Source organism: Belonocnema kinseyi, chromosome 6, assembly GCF_010883055.1.
Source record: "Belonocnema kinseyi isolate 2016_QV_RU_SX_M_011 chromosome 6, B_treatae_v1, whole genome shotgun sequence".
Taxonomy (NCBI): Eukaryota; Metazoa; Arthropoda; class Insecta; order Hymenoptera; family Cynipidae; genus Belonocnema; species Belonocnema kinseyi.
Genome location: NC_046662.1, coordinates 22,291,638 through 22,307,003, shown reverse-complemented (window position 1 = coordinate 22,307,003; position 15,366 = coordinate 22,291,638). Strand labels below are relative to the sequence as shown.

At 35.3% G+C, this 15,366-nt stretch overlaps 1 protein-coding gene across 2 annotated transcripts in view; it reads left to right on the top strand.

The window, feature by feature from the left end:
• LOC117175119 (vascular endothelial growth factor receptor 1-like) overlaps positions 1–4,191 on the top strand; it is a 21,016-nt gene extending 16,825 nt beyond the window's left edge. For both annotated transcript variants that reach the window (XM_033364690.1, XM_033364691.1), the window contains exons 6-9: positions 1,536–1,672; positions 3,373–3,553; positions 3,642–3,765; positions 3,881–4,191. In XM_033364690.1, the coding sequence (XP_033220581.1) occupies positions 1,536–1,672; positions 3,373–3,553; positions 3,642–3,765; positions 3,881–4,064 (626 nt within the window). In that variant the 3' untranslated portion in view covers positions 4,065–4,191. The remainder of the gene's footprint in view (positions 1–1,535; positions 1,673–3,372; positions 3,554–3,641; positions 3,766–3,880) is intronic.
• Positions 4,192–15,366: the final 11,175 nt, after the last annotated feature.

The window sequence follows — 15,366 nt, the reverse complement described above, 5'->3', positions numbered from 1 at the left end:
GATACTTATAAGATACTACCATGATTTTTTCAGATTTTTTGGTCCAAAAATAAATTAGGCCAAAAACCGGCCTTACCGACCCTCCCCCTTTAAAAAATTAAATATTACTATTTAATATTTTATGTAATGTTTATTTAATGAATTAAATAAAAATATTTTTCAATTAAAAAATGTATAATCAAATTAATGTAGATACCATATTTCATTCAATATTAAACACTATAAATTCCTACCATTTCAAGTAAAAATATTAGAATTTTAACAGAATAGATTTTACATAGAAATAAACATTTTCTCCTAAAAAAACAAGAACTTTCGACAAAATATATGAATTCTTAATCAAATATTTCAATTTTCGACGAAAAATGTACATTTTTAACAATAACTCTGATACTTAAATGTTTACTTAAATCTTTTTATTAAAAAAAAGAAGAACTTGCATAAAGATAGATGAAACAAAAAAAATAGTTCGTAACAAAGTAAGTAACCTAATAGTTAAATTTTAATCAGAGGATACATTTTCAATCAAGTAGCCAAATTTTCTACCGGAAAAGACGCTTTTTCAACAAAATACATGAATTTATAAACCGTCAACCAAAACAATTTTTTATGAGAGATAAATTTTCATCAATAGACAACTTTTTAAATTTAAAAATTGATTTTTTTTAGACTTTTGACTTATAGTCGCGAAAAGATAAATTAACAAAAATTCAAGCAAAAATAATGAATTTTTTACCAAAAAAGATGAGTTTAAAAAAAGTCGAGTTATCTAGGTAAAAATTTGAATTTTTCAGCAATAAATTTGTCTGTTAATTGTGAAAAGATTTATCAATTTTCAACATAAAAGTTACTATTCAACTATTTTTTTGCAGTTTCAAGCAAAAGAGACAAATTTTCATTAAAAGTTGAATTTTTAATTGAATGGTCGAAATTTCGAAGTAAAAAGATTAAGCTGCTAAAAAAACATGAATTTTCTATTTAAAAATATAAATACTTAACCAAATACAGTGAAACTCTTCAATAGCCGTCCCTTCTATAGCCCTTCCGAGAATTGACGCCACGCCGCAGGTAGGTGTAATAGTCGCTGCGCGGGATCTTCGGTTGTCAATCATGGGAGCACTCAGGTGTGAACAAACAAAAGCGGAGTGGACTATAATTAGTTAGTTTCCATCCACCGTCATCCCCAAAATTGGCGCTATAGAAGAGTTTCACTGTAGTTGAACTACCGACTATAAAGTAGCACTTTTATTCAAAATAGTTGAATTTTTAATAAAATAATTAAATATCCAACCAAAAAATAAAATTTGTACCTGAAAAAGAGAAATTCTGAACGAAACATATAATAATATGAGTATAATAATTACTATTGGTTGAAAGTCACTAAAGTGTTTAAAGTAACTTTTTCTTTAAAAAGTAACTAAAAAGTGAGTTAAATGACATTGTGACAGCCCTGTAAATTGAAGGACAACCCATAGAGCAAGTCTCTTCCGTATATAACTATATTTGCTAACTTGAAATTTATTAAAATATTATAGAGGACGATGTTTATAATAGTCCATATATTAGTAAAAATGAAGAACCACTTAAGCGAGGAGATTCTGTACACCTGGCCTGTAGAGTCCTTTTAGAAAATTTTACGAAGCATGAACTGAATTGGATTACACCAAGAAAGGTAATAAAAACATAACTCAAGGATCATAGTGGTTCAGTAGTTCAGCTGTATGTGAAAAGGCGATTTTTTCTATATGGGGGGGTTTCATTTATTATGAAAAACTTTTTATATCACATGGGTATTTCGTTTCTTTTTTTTAAGTTTTAAAATCATTTTTGTGATTAAAAAGTTTTTTAGCAATTTTTAAAAAATGTGTTAAACACTTTCCGTACGTTCTACTGATAATAATACATGCAAAAAAATTCAAGACTATTAAATATTTAAAAATAGATAAATAAGAAAACTGAAAAATGATTAAATCTACAAATTTGTTATTAATCACTTTTTGATAGGATGCGTAGTTTTTGTTTTGCTCATAAAAACATTTTAAAAAATTTTTTAACTTTTTATACAAACGACCCCAGCAATGAACAAAATAAATAGACAAAAGTTTATCACCCAAAAAAGAGCTGCAAATTTCTTATTAATCTTTTTTGATGTGGTACGAAGTTTCTGCTTTAATCGCGAAAAATTACATTGCAAATAATCAAATTAAATGTTTCAGAAAAAGACAAAAGATACAATATAATGTTTAGTAACAAAATTGTTTTTAAATTCGATCTTAAAATTTGTTTTTAACCTTTTTTTTCACGAGATACGTTATGAGAATGTGTTCTGTAAAAAAGCCAAAGAGGCTTTAACAAATGATAATTCACAATTACCAAATTGTAGTTGCCGATGATTGTTTTAAGTCTTATGCAGAAATGTGTTTTGTCGAGCGCGGAACATAAGTTCCAATAGGTGCCTACGGGGAGAGCAGATTTTTTTGTTTGAGAATAAACTTTTTATTAAAAATTCAAATTTTTGGGTTTAAAATTAAACTGCTTTGTAGAAAATTGGACATTTGGCTTAAAAATTCAACTATTCAGCGAAAAATGAACTATTTGGTTGGAAAGGGACTTTTTTATTGAACCTGTTTTCTGTTTCTTGGCTCAAAACTATTTTTTCTTAAGAAAATAAACTATTTTGTTGTAAAATTTTATCCTTTTGGTTAAAAAATTAAATTCTTTATTGAAAATTTACATTTTTTTGTTAAAAAGCAAACTATTTTATACCAAATTTTACTGTTTAGGTTAAAAATCGAAAAATTTGGTACAAAAATCAACTATTCGGTTTACATATTTATTAGTCCTCGACTAAAAACTCTTTTTTGGTTAAAAAATGAACTACTTGACTTAAAATTCTTTTATTTGCTTTTTATTTGCCCTTTTAGTTACTAGTTTGTTAAAAATTGGTATTTTCAAGGTTAAATTCAACTATACGATTGCAAATTAAAATTCTTTTATGTTATCTTTTTGGATAAATACCATTTTTCTTTTTTACCGTTGAAGTTCTGTAAAACTCCAAAAATAGAAGACAAATCGTTTAGGAAATATGTGAAATTAGTATTATCCAAAATTCAAAAGAAATATCTTTAAAGCGACTTGTTCTCGAAAGTCTTGAATTTATGTTTATCATTCTTAAAAGATGAATCATCAGCTTGTACATAAGGAGTAAAAAGAGGAAAATTGGTTAAAAATGATTGATTTTCAAAGTTTTAGGAAATTTTTAAAATTTAGGGGAAAAGGGCGAAAGAAGAAAGTTAGGTATAAAAAGAGGACAGACTGATCCCTGGTAATAATTTTCATAGAATGTAAATTTTGATGACTCAATTCTTACAGAACAACAAGGTAACAACAAAAATACATTCTGAAAAAGCTGATGCGGGTTTTGTTGTGACTAATGAGCTGCTGATAACAAACTTTACTGAAGATGACCAAGGAGAATACCAGTGCGATTTTGTACATTTCAATAAAGCAGAACCAGAAGTAAAATCAGTTACTGAGTCTCTCAAAATTTATGGTTTGTAGTTTAACGTAACTTATTGATATTAATTCATCATGTCCTTAGTTGTATTTCGGCAATCTGTAAAAAATATTTTATATAACAGATTCAAAGACTAGATATATGAAGATTATTTATGATCGAGCTGAAAATAGTTTTGTTCGATATACTGGAGACAGTTTATATATAATTGTTGAGGTGGACGCATTTCCGAGACCAAAAGTTCAATGGTGAGCCTTCTGATTTTTTAGACATTTTCATCTTATTTCTTATGTGTATTCAATTTTAATTAAATGTGGATTATTTAAAATGAAGTCAATAATGGTTTTTATATATTACTCATAGGTTGAATCCGAGAGGTGCAGATATTCAGGATTCAGAAAAAATCTCCGTATACAACAGTTATTTCTATCCCCGATTGATTATAGAAGACATAGGGTTGGCTGATGGAGGCGTTTATACTCTTCAAGTATCTCTTGATGATGAAATCCAAATGATGAAATTTACCCTAGAAGTTAAGCCTCTATGAAATTCGCTTTAAAGAAATCTAAAAAATTACCTGAACAAACTGATTTGATTTAAAATAAAAAATAAATTATTACCATGTAAATTAAAGCAGTACGCAATGAAGAAATAAAATAATCTCGTCTCTTAGAATACAAAAAAGTTAAATAAGTTGATGGTATGAAATATTTGATTAACCAACCATCTGTATTCATATTCTTATCGAAATTTTCTGGTTATATTCAATTAATATTTTTATATAATGAAATTGAAGAAATCAAGTTAATTTTTAAAAATTATATATTTATCATGCCATTGGTTGTTTTCAATTTTTAATTTATAATAATTAATAATTACCAAAAACTTTGGTCCGTATTGCCTTCAGTATTGCTAAAAAATCTGGAATAGTTATTTAAGTACAGAGCTCGAAAAGTCGAGAAGTGACGTCGACCGTTCATTTCAGGACAAGTGCGTGTACTTAATTTTATAATCTCAATATAATTTAATCAAAAATTACAATGCTTTTTCGAAACAATTTTTAATGAACAACAACTGCAGCAAATAGTGAACTGATAAAAATAATTGCGAAAGTTCGTCATCCAATATCTGAGTAACAAAGTTTATTCTAAAATTTTGTTGACATGGATTTGCACTCCGTAGTATTCTTGATTAAAGTTCAGCGAATTGTAATGTTTAAAAAATATTTGATATGCATAGATAAATACTATAGTGTCCACAAAAACATATAGCAATGAGTTTTTGTTTCAATAGTAATATCAAACGAACTTACAGATAATTTTCCCAGCTTGATACACGAATAAGAATCGTGACGCAGACAAGGTATGCGATTCCTAAATGAAAATATGTTCGTTACTGAAACAAAGTAAATTACCTAATAGTTGAATTTTAACCAGGGGATACATTTTCAACCAAGAAGGCTAATTTACTACTAAAAACGCGATTCTTCAACAAAATACATGAATTTATAAACCTTCATCCAAAACCATTATTGTCAACCAAACAGTTACATTTTTAATCAAAAACTATGGCATGTATTAGCAAAAAAAGATATGCATTTTCAAAAAAAGAAAGTTTAATTTCGAACAAGAATGCTGAATTTTCAACTAGAGTTGAATTTTCAGCAAAGAAATATTTATGCGAGATAAATTTTCATCAAAAGACAACTTTTGAAATTAAAAAATCAAATTTTTTCGAAAATCTTCGACTTATAATCGCAAAAAGAAGAATTTAAGAAAAAATCCAACCAAGTCAGCTGAATTTTCTACCAAATTATTAAATTTTTAACCAAAAAGGATACATTTTTTAACAAAGCAGATCAACGTAAAAAACAAGTTGAGCTCTTTAGCTAAAAAGTCGAATGCTTAAAAAAAATTGAACTCTATTCTCGAAAAGTTAAATTTTCAACAAAAGGTTCATTTTCGACTAAGAAACATATAGCAATGAATTTTTGATTCAATAGTAATATAAGACAAGCGTACAGATAATTTTCCCAGCGTGATGAACGAATAAGGATCGTGACACAGACAAGGTATGCTTCCTCAATCTAAATATGTTCGTTACTGAAAGTGTCCAATACAAATAAGCAAAATGTTAATTATAACTACAATTATTTTTCTTCATATTATAAATAATTTCTGATTAAATTCACCTAAATAATAATTTGATTAACACTTTTTATGTTCTTGTGATAATAATACTGTATGCCGTTTAGGAATTAATGACTCTGGATATTTATCAATAAGTTTTCCATTGCAGATCCTCATGTTTTGTGATGATTTCCTGTAAAGATGAAAACAGATATTTATGCGCTTTTGCCTCGCACTAGCGAATAATCTTGATTACATATTTTTCTCACGAAATCACTAGAAAAGCAAACTTTTGATCTTATCAGACAAGCTATCATTCAGGATGTATTCCTTTTATCCCGTTTCTGCGATATCTTGATAAATAAATGAGCATTATTCTATCCCTAATATTTTAACCATACTTCAGTATAGATAAGGTATGGGATACACTTTAGCTATACTTAAGTATACGTATGTGTGTAATACACTAATACACATATGTCAATAACTAAAAAAAATGATGATTCTCGTTTTTTCACCAGGCGTTTTCGCAATCAACATTTTGATTACCAAATTAAACACGAAAAATTGAGTCTTAGTGTTTTTAATACATTTCGTATCAATATTTTCATTATAATAAGAATATTAAAAACACTGATGTCACTTAAATTTAATTCTCAATAGGAAACTGTGCTTTTACATATTTGTAAAATTGAGATTTTTTGAATATAAACTAAAATATTATAACTATATTATGACATTTTTGAAAATTTCTAAATATAAAAAGAATGCTGAAATTTATAAATATTAAAAAATATATATTTCGTTTCAATCAATTGAGCAAGATTTTAAAACGATTCGAATGATTTCCTAAAGTTTTGAAAGAAAATTTAGAAGTTTTTAAAGCAAAATTTTAGAATATACATATATAATTAAAAGTTTGTCGTAAGAACAGCCGCAGGATTTCGCCGGGAGCGGGTGCTAATCTGAAAAACTGCACCCGATCGCCAGCGAACTCCCGGTAAAATTTTAGCCACAACCACGTCATATGACAGTGAGATAGGTGGTTACAGTCTGTAACGGAATCAATACGACGATCCGGCAAAAGTATCGTGCACCATAAGGACACGTAGCGCCCCAAGGACGACCGCCTTCTGCATTTTTCCCGCAAGTGTTTTAGCATATTTTTCACACACAGGGATGCTTTTCAAGCTACTAACCAGTGAAAGCTTGGCACCTCCAAGAGCGCCAATGATAAGGACGATTAGTTTAACAGAATATTTCGGGTACGATCATCATAACTCCCTTATAAGATCTCTATACCTCTCTTTCTTTTCATTCTCCTTGGCTATGATGTTTTTTTCAGCTGGTGCCCAAAATTCGATAACGAACATGGTTCGCTTCTCGAAGTCAAGAAGAACCATGTCAGGCCTTGAGTGTGCAACAGAAACTCAGTGCCGCGTTGTGCCTCTGGATGTAGGGTGTTCCCGCATGAGTTGGACAACTAGACAGTATGTGTGCTAAATGCTCGAAGTGTGCATAGCACGCCCTGCAGCTATCATCGGAAATGTCTTGGCTCAAAATGAGGCGACGGTATGTTAAGGTGGAAATGATACCATCTTGACATGCTGAAATGAAACCCTCCGTGCCAGACTTTAATGCGGATGATTTAACAAAGGCAAAAGTTAGCTCACACGACATTGACTGATCCTCTACCTTTCTGTGAAAGATGCCGTGCATCCTCTTATCGAGGAGCTGCTCACGGAAGTTTTTCTCTTGTGCTTTTTTAACTTGGGCTTTCAGGAGTGAATACTCGAGATAGATAAGATTTGATGCATTTTGCTCGCCCCTGATACTAAAGTTAAGTCCGAGTATTTCAGCAGCTTCCTCCGCTGCTTTGTTCCTTAGATGCATTCTTTCGTTCATGTGCATGACCTTTCGTACCCCGATGCTAAGGGATGTGAGCTCGTTCTTCGTCCATAGTACCACTTCAAATAAATAGAGTACTACCGAGACGGCAAGCATGTTCGTTGCAGAAACTTAGTTCCTCGCCGAAAGTTCGGAAGATCAAATCTGTCGGATAAGACGTTTGTATCTGCTTCGGAGAGTATCCTTTATAGATGACAGATCCTGAATGCGGCTCTGTGGCACGCCCAGGTATGTATAAGTCTCTCCAGCGCGAAGGTGTCATATAGCGCTTTTATTGAAGAGCTCAGGGTCTTCAGGGATGCCATGCAGTTGTCCTCGCTTCAAATAAACCTTGGCGCATTTGTTTAACCCAGATTCCATTCCTATTTTATTAGTATATCGTTCGGCAATCCCTACAGCTAGATGTACGTGCTCTTTTTTTTTAGCATATATCTTAAGATCTTCCATCTAAAATACATGAGTGACCTTATACTTTCGATTTGCAGGTTTGCCGCAAAATTACACGTCGGAATGGCGAAGTGCTAGAGATAGTGGCAATAATGTGAGGCAAAAGAGAAGTGGGCTCATGGTGTCGCCCTGAAAGACACCTCTCTGTAAGGTGACCTTGTTAGTTGTCACACGATTTTTGCCAGATGAGATAGTAGATCTGGTTTTCCAAAGCGGCATGAATCTCTCTATGCCTTGCCGCACAGGTTCAATTACCCGAACAATCGTATCATTTAGGATAGCTGTGAATATCTTACACAGTGTGTACGGACAAGTGATTGGCCTGTAATTCTTCGGGTCAGCTGAGTTGCCTATTTTCGGCAGGAGTATTGTGCGCCCTTTCACCAACTACTCCGGAATTATTTCTTTCGACTTTAAATATGAGATGAAAATACGGGCCAAATGCTGATGGGTTTAAGGAAACTTCTTTCACCAGAAGGTCTTGATACCATCTGGTCCTGGAGCAAAATGGTTCTTCATCCCTCTAAATACTTTTTTCACCTCCTCGACCTTTTCTCTGTTCTATTTTCTTGTTGTTTTCGGTAATGTTGGATAAATTCCAGTTTACATTAAGTGTCGATACACGATAGGTTAACATGGCTCCCTTATCTTTGAAAGGGTTACGGCCCTTTAAGAGTCTCATACGACAGACATTGAATAAATACATACGCGTTTTAAGGGTAATGCTTTAAAAAGCCATACTCGCAGTATTGTCGAAGAGCGACATGCTGCGAGCTCTAGATCTATTCGACACTTCTTCAATAAATATTCGCAGTCAGGCTCAGAGAACGATGGACAGGGTCGAATCGGACATGTATCCTCGCAGTGCTAAACTACCCAAATTACATCTTCCGACATTTTCAGGCCGCTACAAAGACTGGGAGAGTTTTTGTGATTTGTTCTCCTCACTTTTGTACGATAACCCACAACTAAGCAACGCGACTAAGTTTCATTACCTAAAATCATGCCTAAGGGGTGCTGCGGCCGAGTTATTTGAGGATGTGGCTATGACTAACGTGAACTACTTATCAACTTGGCAGGCTATGAAAGGGCGATTTTTTAACCCTCACCTGACAGTAAATAATCTATTAACTGCTTTATTGGACTTGCCACATTTAAAAAGGGAGTCTGCGGAGGAGTTGCGTGCATTCACCGATGAGGCTCAGCGTATCGTACGCGCGCTGAAACACCTTGAAATGCCTGTGGAACATTGAACAATATGGTTATTATATGTATCAGCCAGCCGCTTAGACTCTGGATCTCGTTAGCTGTGGGAGGCTGATCTTAGTGCAAAGGATCGTCAAGCTGTCTCAAGTGCTTCGGCGGCCAAAACGCATATAAAAATACTGGATTGTTTTCCTAGTTTTCATGATTTCACAGAATTTCTCAAACATCGCTCTCAAGCACTCTGTATGATTTCTGCTGAAACAAATACCAATAATAGGCCCGTCTCAACTCACTCAGAATCTGGGGCAAATCTCAATCTTATTTTGCATGCCAGTTCCAGTTTTAAGCGCATGGTAGATCAGATCTTCTATGCCCACTCTGTAAGGGAGGACATTATATCACTGCATGTCCTGAGTATCAAGGAAAACCCCCCAATAAACGCCACCAAGAGGTGTATCGCCTACATTTGTGTTTAAATTGTTTGGGTAACCATCGCTAAAAAAATTGTCAATTTAGAAATAGATATTCAACGTGCAGAGGAAAACATCATTCGTCGATTGACGACGTATCCTCGAAACGAGTAACCCCTTCTGCGAATCACAAAAAGAGGGCTGATCTCTCAAGAAATTAGGGACCCCCGTATTCCAGCAAAAGTATCGTCTAACAAAGCAAGCATACCGACCCAAATACACTCTCTGTTTCTCGCTACGGCTCAATTCATGCTTCTTGGTCCTAGAGGAACTCCAACACGTGTCCGCGCTATGTTCGACCAGGATTCTGAAGTTTCATTTATTACTGAGTCAATATCGCAATTACTTGAACTTCCCAAGCGCCGTGAAAGGATTGCTCTCACTGGCATTGGTGCATCAAGAGCTGGTACTTTGCGTACCACTACTCGAGTATCATTACAATCATATAGTGACACTTCCTTTCATCTCGAAATTCAAGTTCTGATTCTGCCACGCCTTACATCACAACTTCCTTCCAGGAAACCCATGGATGTTGATCCTGCTGTTTGCAGATATTAAGTTAGCAGATCCTCATTGGCTATAACCGGACTCAATTGATATAATTCTAGAAGTCGATTTCTATGGCCAAGTCTTTTGCTCAGGACTACGACCGTTTCCACCAACTCAATTAATCAGGATCACTGTATTCGGACGCTCCAAGGCGGGCGGCGCTCACGTCTTCAATACCACTTATAGCCATGCATTGTGCCTTAGACAATTGCAAGAAATGCTTAAACGCTTTTGGGCTGTGGAAGAGGTGGGCCCTCATATAAAGAAACTAAAACCAGAGGATAAAGCCTGTGATCAACTTTATTCAGATAAGCATTCTCGAAACGGTGAGGAACGGTATACAGTTCGCCTCCCTTTAAAGGCACTACCTCCTCCCTCTTCTATCAAAACCCGGCGGGTAGCCTTGAGCTCACTCTCAAATATCCATCGTCTTTTCTTCAGGGATCCTCAGCTGGCTGAGGCTTATCAAAACTTAATCAAAGAATATAAAGAATTAGGTCACATGGAGAAAATTCCAGAAGCCAATCTAAATAACCAGCGATTCTAGTACATTCCACCTCATCTCGTAGTCAAGTCCATACTTACTCAGTGAAAATTTCGCGTGGTCTTTGACGCATCACGAGAAACCTCTGAACAGCACTGATTACTGCTTGAAAACGGTTACTTACGGGACTTCTTGTGCTTTCTACTTAGCTATTCGTACCCTGACTCAATTAGCATCAGACGAATGTCATAGACTCCCTCTTGGAGAAAGTTGTATCAGACATAATACTTATGTGGACGACATCTTCGCGGGAGCGGATAATATCGAGCGTGCGATGAAAAAGCGAGACGAATCATGCGAACAGAGGAATCGATCATCACGTTCAGCTAAACAAGATCGATAAGCATATTAACTTTAATGAATCAGTCAAGACTTTGGGCTTGCATTGGTATCCAGTGACAAATACGTTTGGAGTTAGTATCACTGAAATTAAATCTGCTGTTGAGCACCCTACGAAAAGATCTATCCTATCAAGAATATCGTAATTATTCGATTCTCTCGGCTGGCTTGCTCCCATCACAGTCACTACCAATATCTTAATGCAAGAACTCTGGATCCTAAAATGTGACTGGGATTCGCCTCTAACTGAGGAAATCATTGAACGATTGAATAATTACTGCAGTTCAATTACATCTCTCTCAACTCTTTCTATCAGTCGCTAGTTGGGAGCCTCTCTAGACTGTGAAGCTCAACTTTACGGATTTGCTTATGCTTCATCGCGAGCGTATGCTGCTGCTGTATACCTCAGACTTCCAATAAACGAAGGTCCTTCCAAGGTCCTTCTCAATCCTAATGGCAAAAACAAAGGTCAGTCCTGTTAAAACCATGAGCATTTCGAATCTCGAGTTAAGTGCTGCAGCTCTGCTTGTAAAATTAATTTGTCATGTAAGGGACTTTTCGTGCTTCAAGACTGTATCTGTTCATGCCTGGTCCCACAGTCAAACCATCCTTTCCTGGCTTTGAAAGCACCCGTGCCACAGTAAAACCTTCGTAGCGAACCGTGTATCATTCATTAAAACTGAGTTGCCTTCGGCTGAATGTAACTATATGTCGACTAAAGAAAATGCAGCTGATCTGGCGACCCGCGGAATAAAACCATAAAATCTTCAGCAATCTGAACTATGGTAGAATGGTCCCAAATGGCTCACCCTTTCTCAGAAGAAATGCTCCAAGCAGCCAGACCCTCGGCAAGTGATGCACATTCAAGGCCCAGAAAGTGAATCGGAAATTCTAAAGCGATATTCAAGTTAAACTCGGCTGATCTGAATCGTAGCATATTGTCGTCGACCTCTTGTTAGATTGCGCAAATGTCGAAACAGAGAACCTGACTTTGTCGCCTTTCTCGCCACATCAGAGATTGCTTCCGCTCGCTTTGCGGTCATTCGTATGGTTCAAGCACAACATTTTTCTTCAAAAATCGCGTTGTTAAATTCTGAAGGATCTTTAATTAAAGGGAATCCCCTTAAAAAACTGAATCCCTTTGTGGGAAGAAAGGATGGGATTTTGCGAGTTGGAGGACGCCTGTCACACGCTGACCTTTCTCATGAGGTCAAGCACCGTCCAATTTTACCTTGCTCATCAGATCTCAGTCGTCTCTTCGTTCGCCATGCCCACCTTTCTTCTCTGCATAGTGAGCCCACACTAACACCAAGTTTCTTGCTTCGACATGCATGGATTTTAGGTAGATCACAACTAGTTAAGCTTGAAATAAGGAATTGTGTAACATGTCAACGTGTTAAGCCCCGCTTGGTATCTCAATTAATGAGTGATCTACCAAAGGACCGAACCACACCTTCTCGACCCTTTAACATCTCTGGCTTGGACTATGCTGGACCGATACTAGTGCGGACAACAAAAGGAAGGGGCATCGCTCATAAAAAGATTACATCGCTCTCTTAGTATTCTTTTCCACTCGTGCAATTCATGTGGTCATAAGTGACGGCGGTTTGCTGCCACCTCCAATTTCTACGTTGAAGTGGCAGCGATACTTGCCAATGAAGAGACCGACTGGATGTTCATTCCACCGAACGCGCCTTATTGCGGGAGATTGTGGGAGGCTGAAGTGAAATATACCAAACTGTTTAAACACTCGCCCATTATACTCCCTCACTAACGAATTGGACGACTTGACTGCAGTCACTACAACCCACTTCTTACTTGGAGACCAGTTGGGCCTCATGCCTGTTGCAGGAATCTCAGGAGTAGCTGAAAACTGGCTATCACGATTCCAGTTATTTCAGCGCATTCAAGACAACTTCTAGAAACGTTGTTCATCTGAATACCTTCATCATCTCCAAGAGAGAGGCAAATAGTGTGATGCAACGGAAAACTTCTCAGTCAGACAACTTGTCTTAGTAAAAGACGAGAGATATCCACCGTCCAAATGGTTATTAGGACGAGTAATTCAAGTACATCCCGGTGCTGACGGTTTAATAAGAGTCGTGACAATTAAAATGGCAACTACCACCTTACGTCGCTACTTCGTACGCTTCAGCCCTCAGTTACTGCCATCATCATAAGCTGTTGCGGTACCGCCAGTTGCGAATTCGTGTATATGTTTAGAAGGAAGCTCGTGCGTCGATGTCATAATTATTCGTCCTGCGGACGAAGGCGGGCGGTATGTTCGGTCAAATTGTGCCTTTGGACCTTGATTTGGGTTACCTTGATTTTATTGTGCGTACCATGCGGGCTTGTTGTCTTCCATAGCCTTCGACCGATCGAAGTTAATTGTTTTTCCGGCGGACCATTGTTCGGTCACGTACTGCGATCGTAAAGTTTAGGAATATTTGTAGCGATCTTCTATCCCTGCAGGGTCGGCGTCGTATAGTTTTCATTTCTTCGTGAGTAGTCGAACGTATCAGTTTTCCTTTTTGTACTCCTTCTCATGTGCGGATGACCCACCGACACAGTGACCTAATTTGTATTTCTGGTATATAGTGATCTTTCTCGCTCTGTGTTATGTCTCGCCACATTTTGGATTACGGTTGTGTGCTCTCGAGCTGTGCCTCGTTCTGTTGCGGATCATCGTTGTGATCACTCAAGTGTGAAGTGCCAGCGTTGCGTCTGATGGAACATTGTCATGCGGATCCCCGCTTATATTTGGATTGTGGCTGCTTCTAACAATGGATCATTGTCAAGGTTTTTAATTTTGCAGAAATTAAAAAAAATTGTCGGAAAAGGTTTCGATAGAATAAATAAATTTGATAACGATACCTGATTATATTAAAAATAATTTTGTATTAAAGAGAATTAATTTTAAAAGACTGTATAATTTTTTTACCATTTCTAAAGATTTTAAAAATTGTCGAAAAAAATCTAAAAGATTTTGAAGCAATTTTTTTAGTTTTGCAGGATTTAAAAAAAATCTAAGAAAAGTTCGAATCAGTTTAGAAGATATTATTAGGAAGTTTTGAACAAATTTGAAACCTAATTTATCATATGAAAAGTGCTAAAATGTTTTGCACACAAAATGCAGATTTTAGAAGCTTTTGAAATAAGCTTTTGAAGGTTTCGAGAAAATAACAAACATTTCTTCAAATTCGTGTGAAAGTTTTAATATATATATTTTTTAATTTAGTTTTTAAAGAACATTTTTAAACATTTCTAAATGTTTCAAAAGATATCTGAAATAGCCAACAAAATCTGAAAGATTTTATGGCATTTTTTAAAATTTTTGAATATTTTTCACAATTTTAGGAATAATTCGAGTCAGATTAACAGATATTCAGGAATTTTTGAAGTTTTAAAGAAATTAAAAATATTTTCAAGCTTAAAAAAATTTTGAAAGTTTATACAATTTTTTTAATTTCCATCAAACTAGTTTTTTTTAAGTTTATGGTGAGTAGAAAATTGATATTTTTTAAACGAATTGAAATAATATATAGGATTGCAATTATTTAGGGTTCGGATTCATAAATTAATGGTAATTCCTAATAATTACTTTTTGTAATAATTGAAAGACTTTTAAACATCAGAAAATTGAAAGAATTACATATATTCATGGAAATACCAGATTTTATAACTTGCCTTATGTCAGTTAGGAATTAATAATTTACTAAGGGTGAATACACGTATGTAAGTAATATGGGGGTATCAGTGATAGACTATGTGATCATGAATATGCAAGGGTGGGAGGAGATAGAGAAATTCGCAATGGAAGGCAGGGTAGAATCAGGCCATCAGCCATGAAGATGGTGGATAAAAGGTGACGATGATATAAGGCAAGGTGAGGAAGAAGGGTCGTTAGGAGAGAGATGTCAATGACGAAGGCAAAGGTAAAAAGTGACGAATGGAAGAAATTTTCTAAACATTCAATTCAGGGATCAGTTACACGGAAGAGAGATGCGGGGATTACAAGATCCAAGGAAGGATTAAGTAAGGGACAGGCTGAAGAGGGTAGTGAAAAAATTATGGAGTGGGGAGGGATTTCCAAGAGGATGGAAGTAGAGGTTGATCATACCACTATATAAAAATGGTGATAGGGAGAGGCAGAAAAATTATATAGGAATTACGCTAATGACTGCGGCGTACAGAATATACGCGATGGTATTGACAGATAGGCCGCGGAAGGATGTTGAGGGGAAAGGAATATTGCCG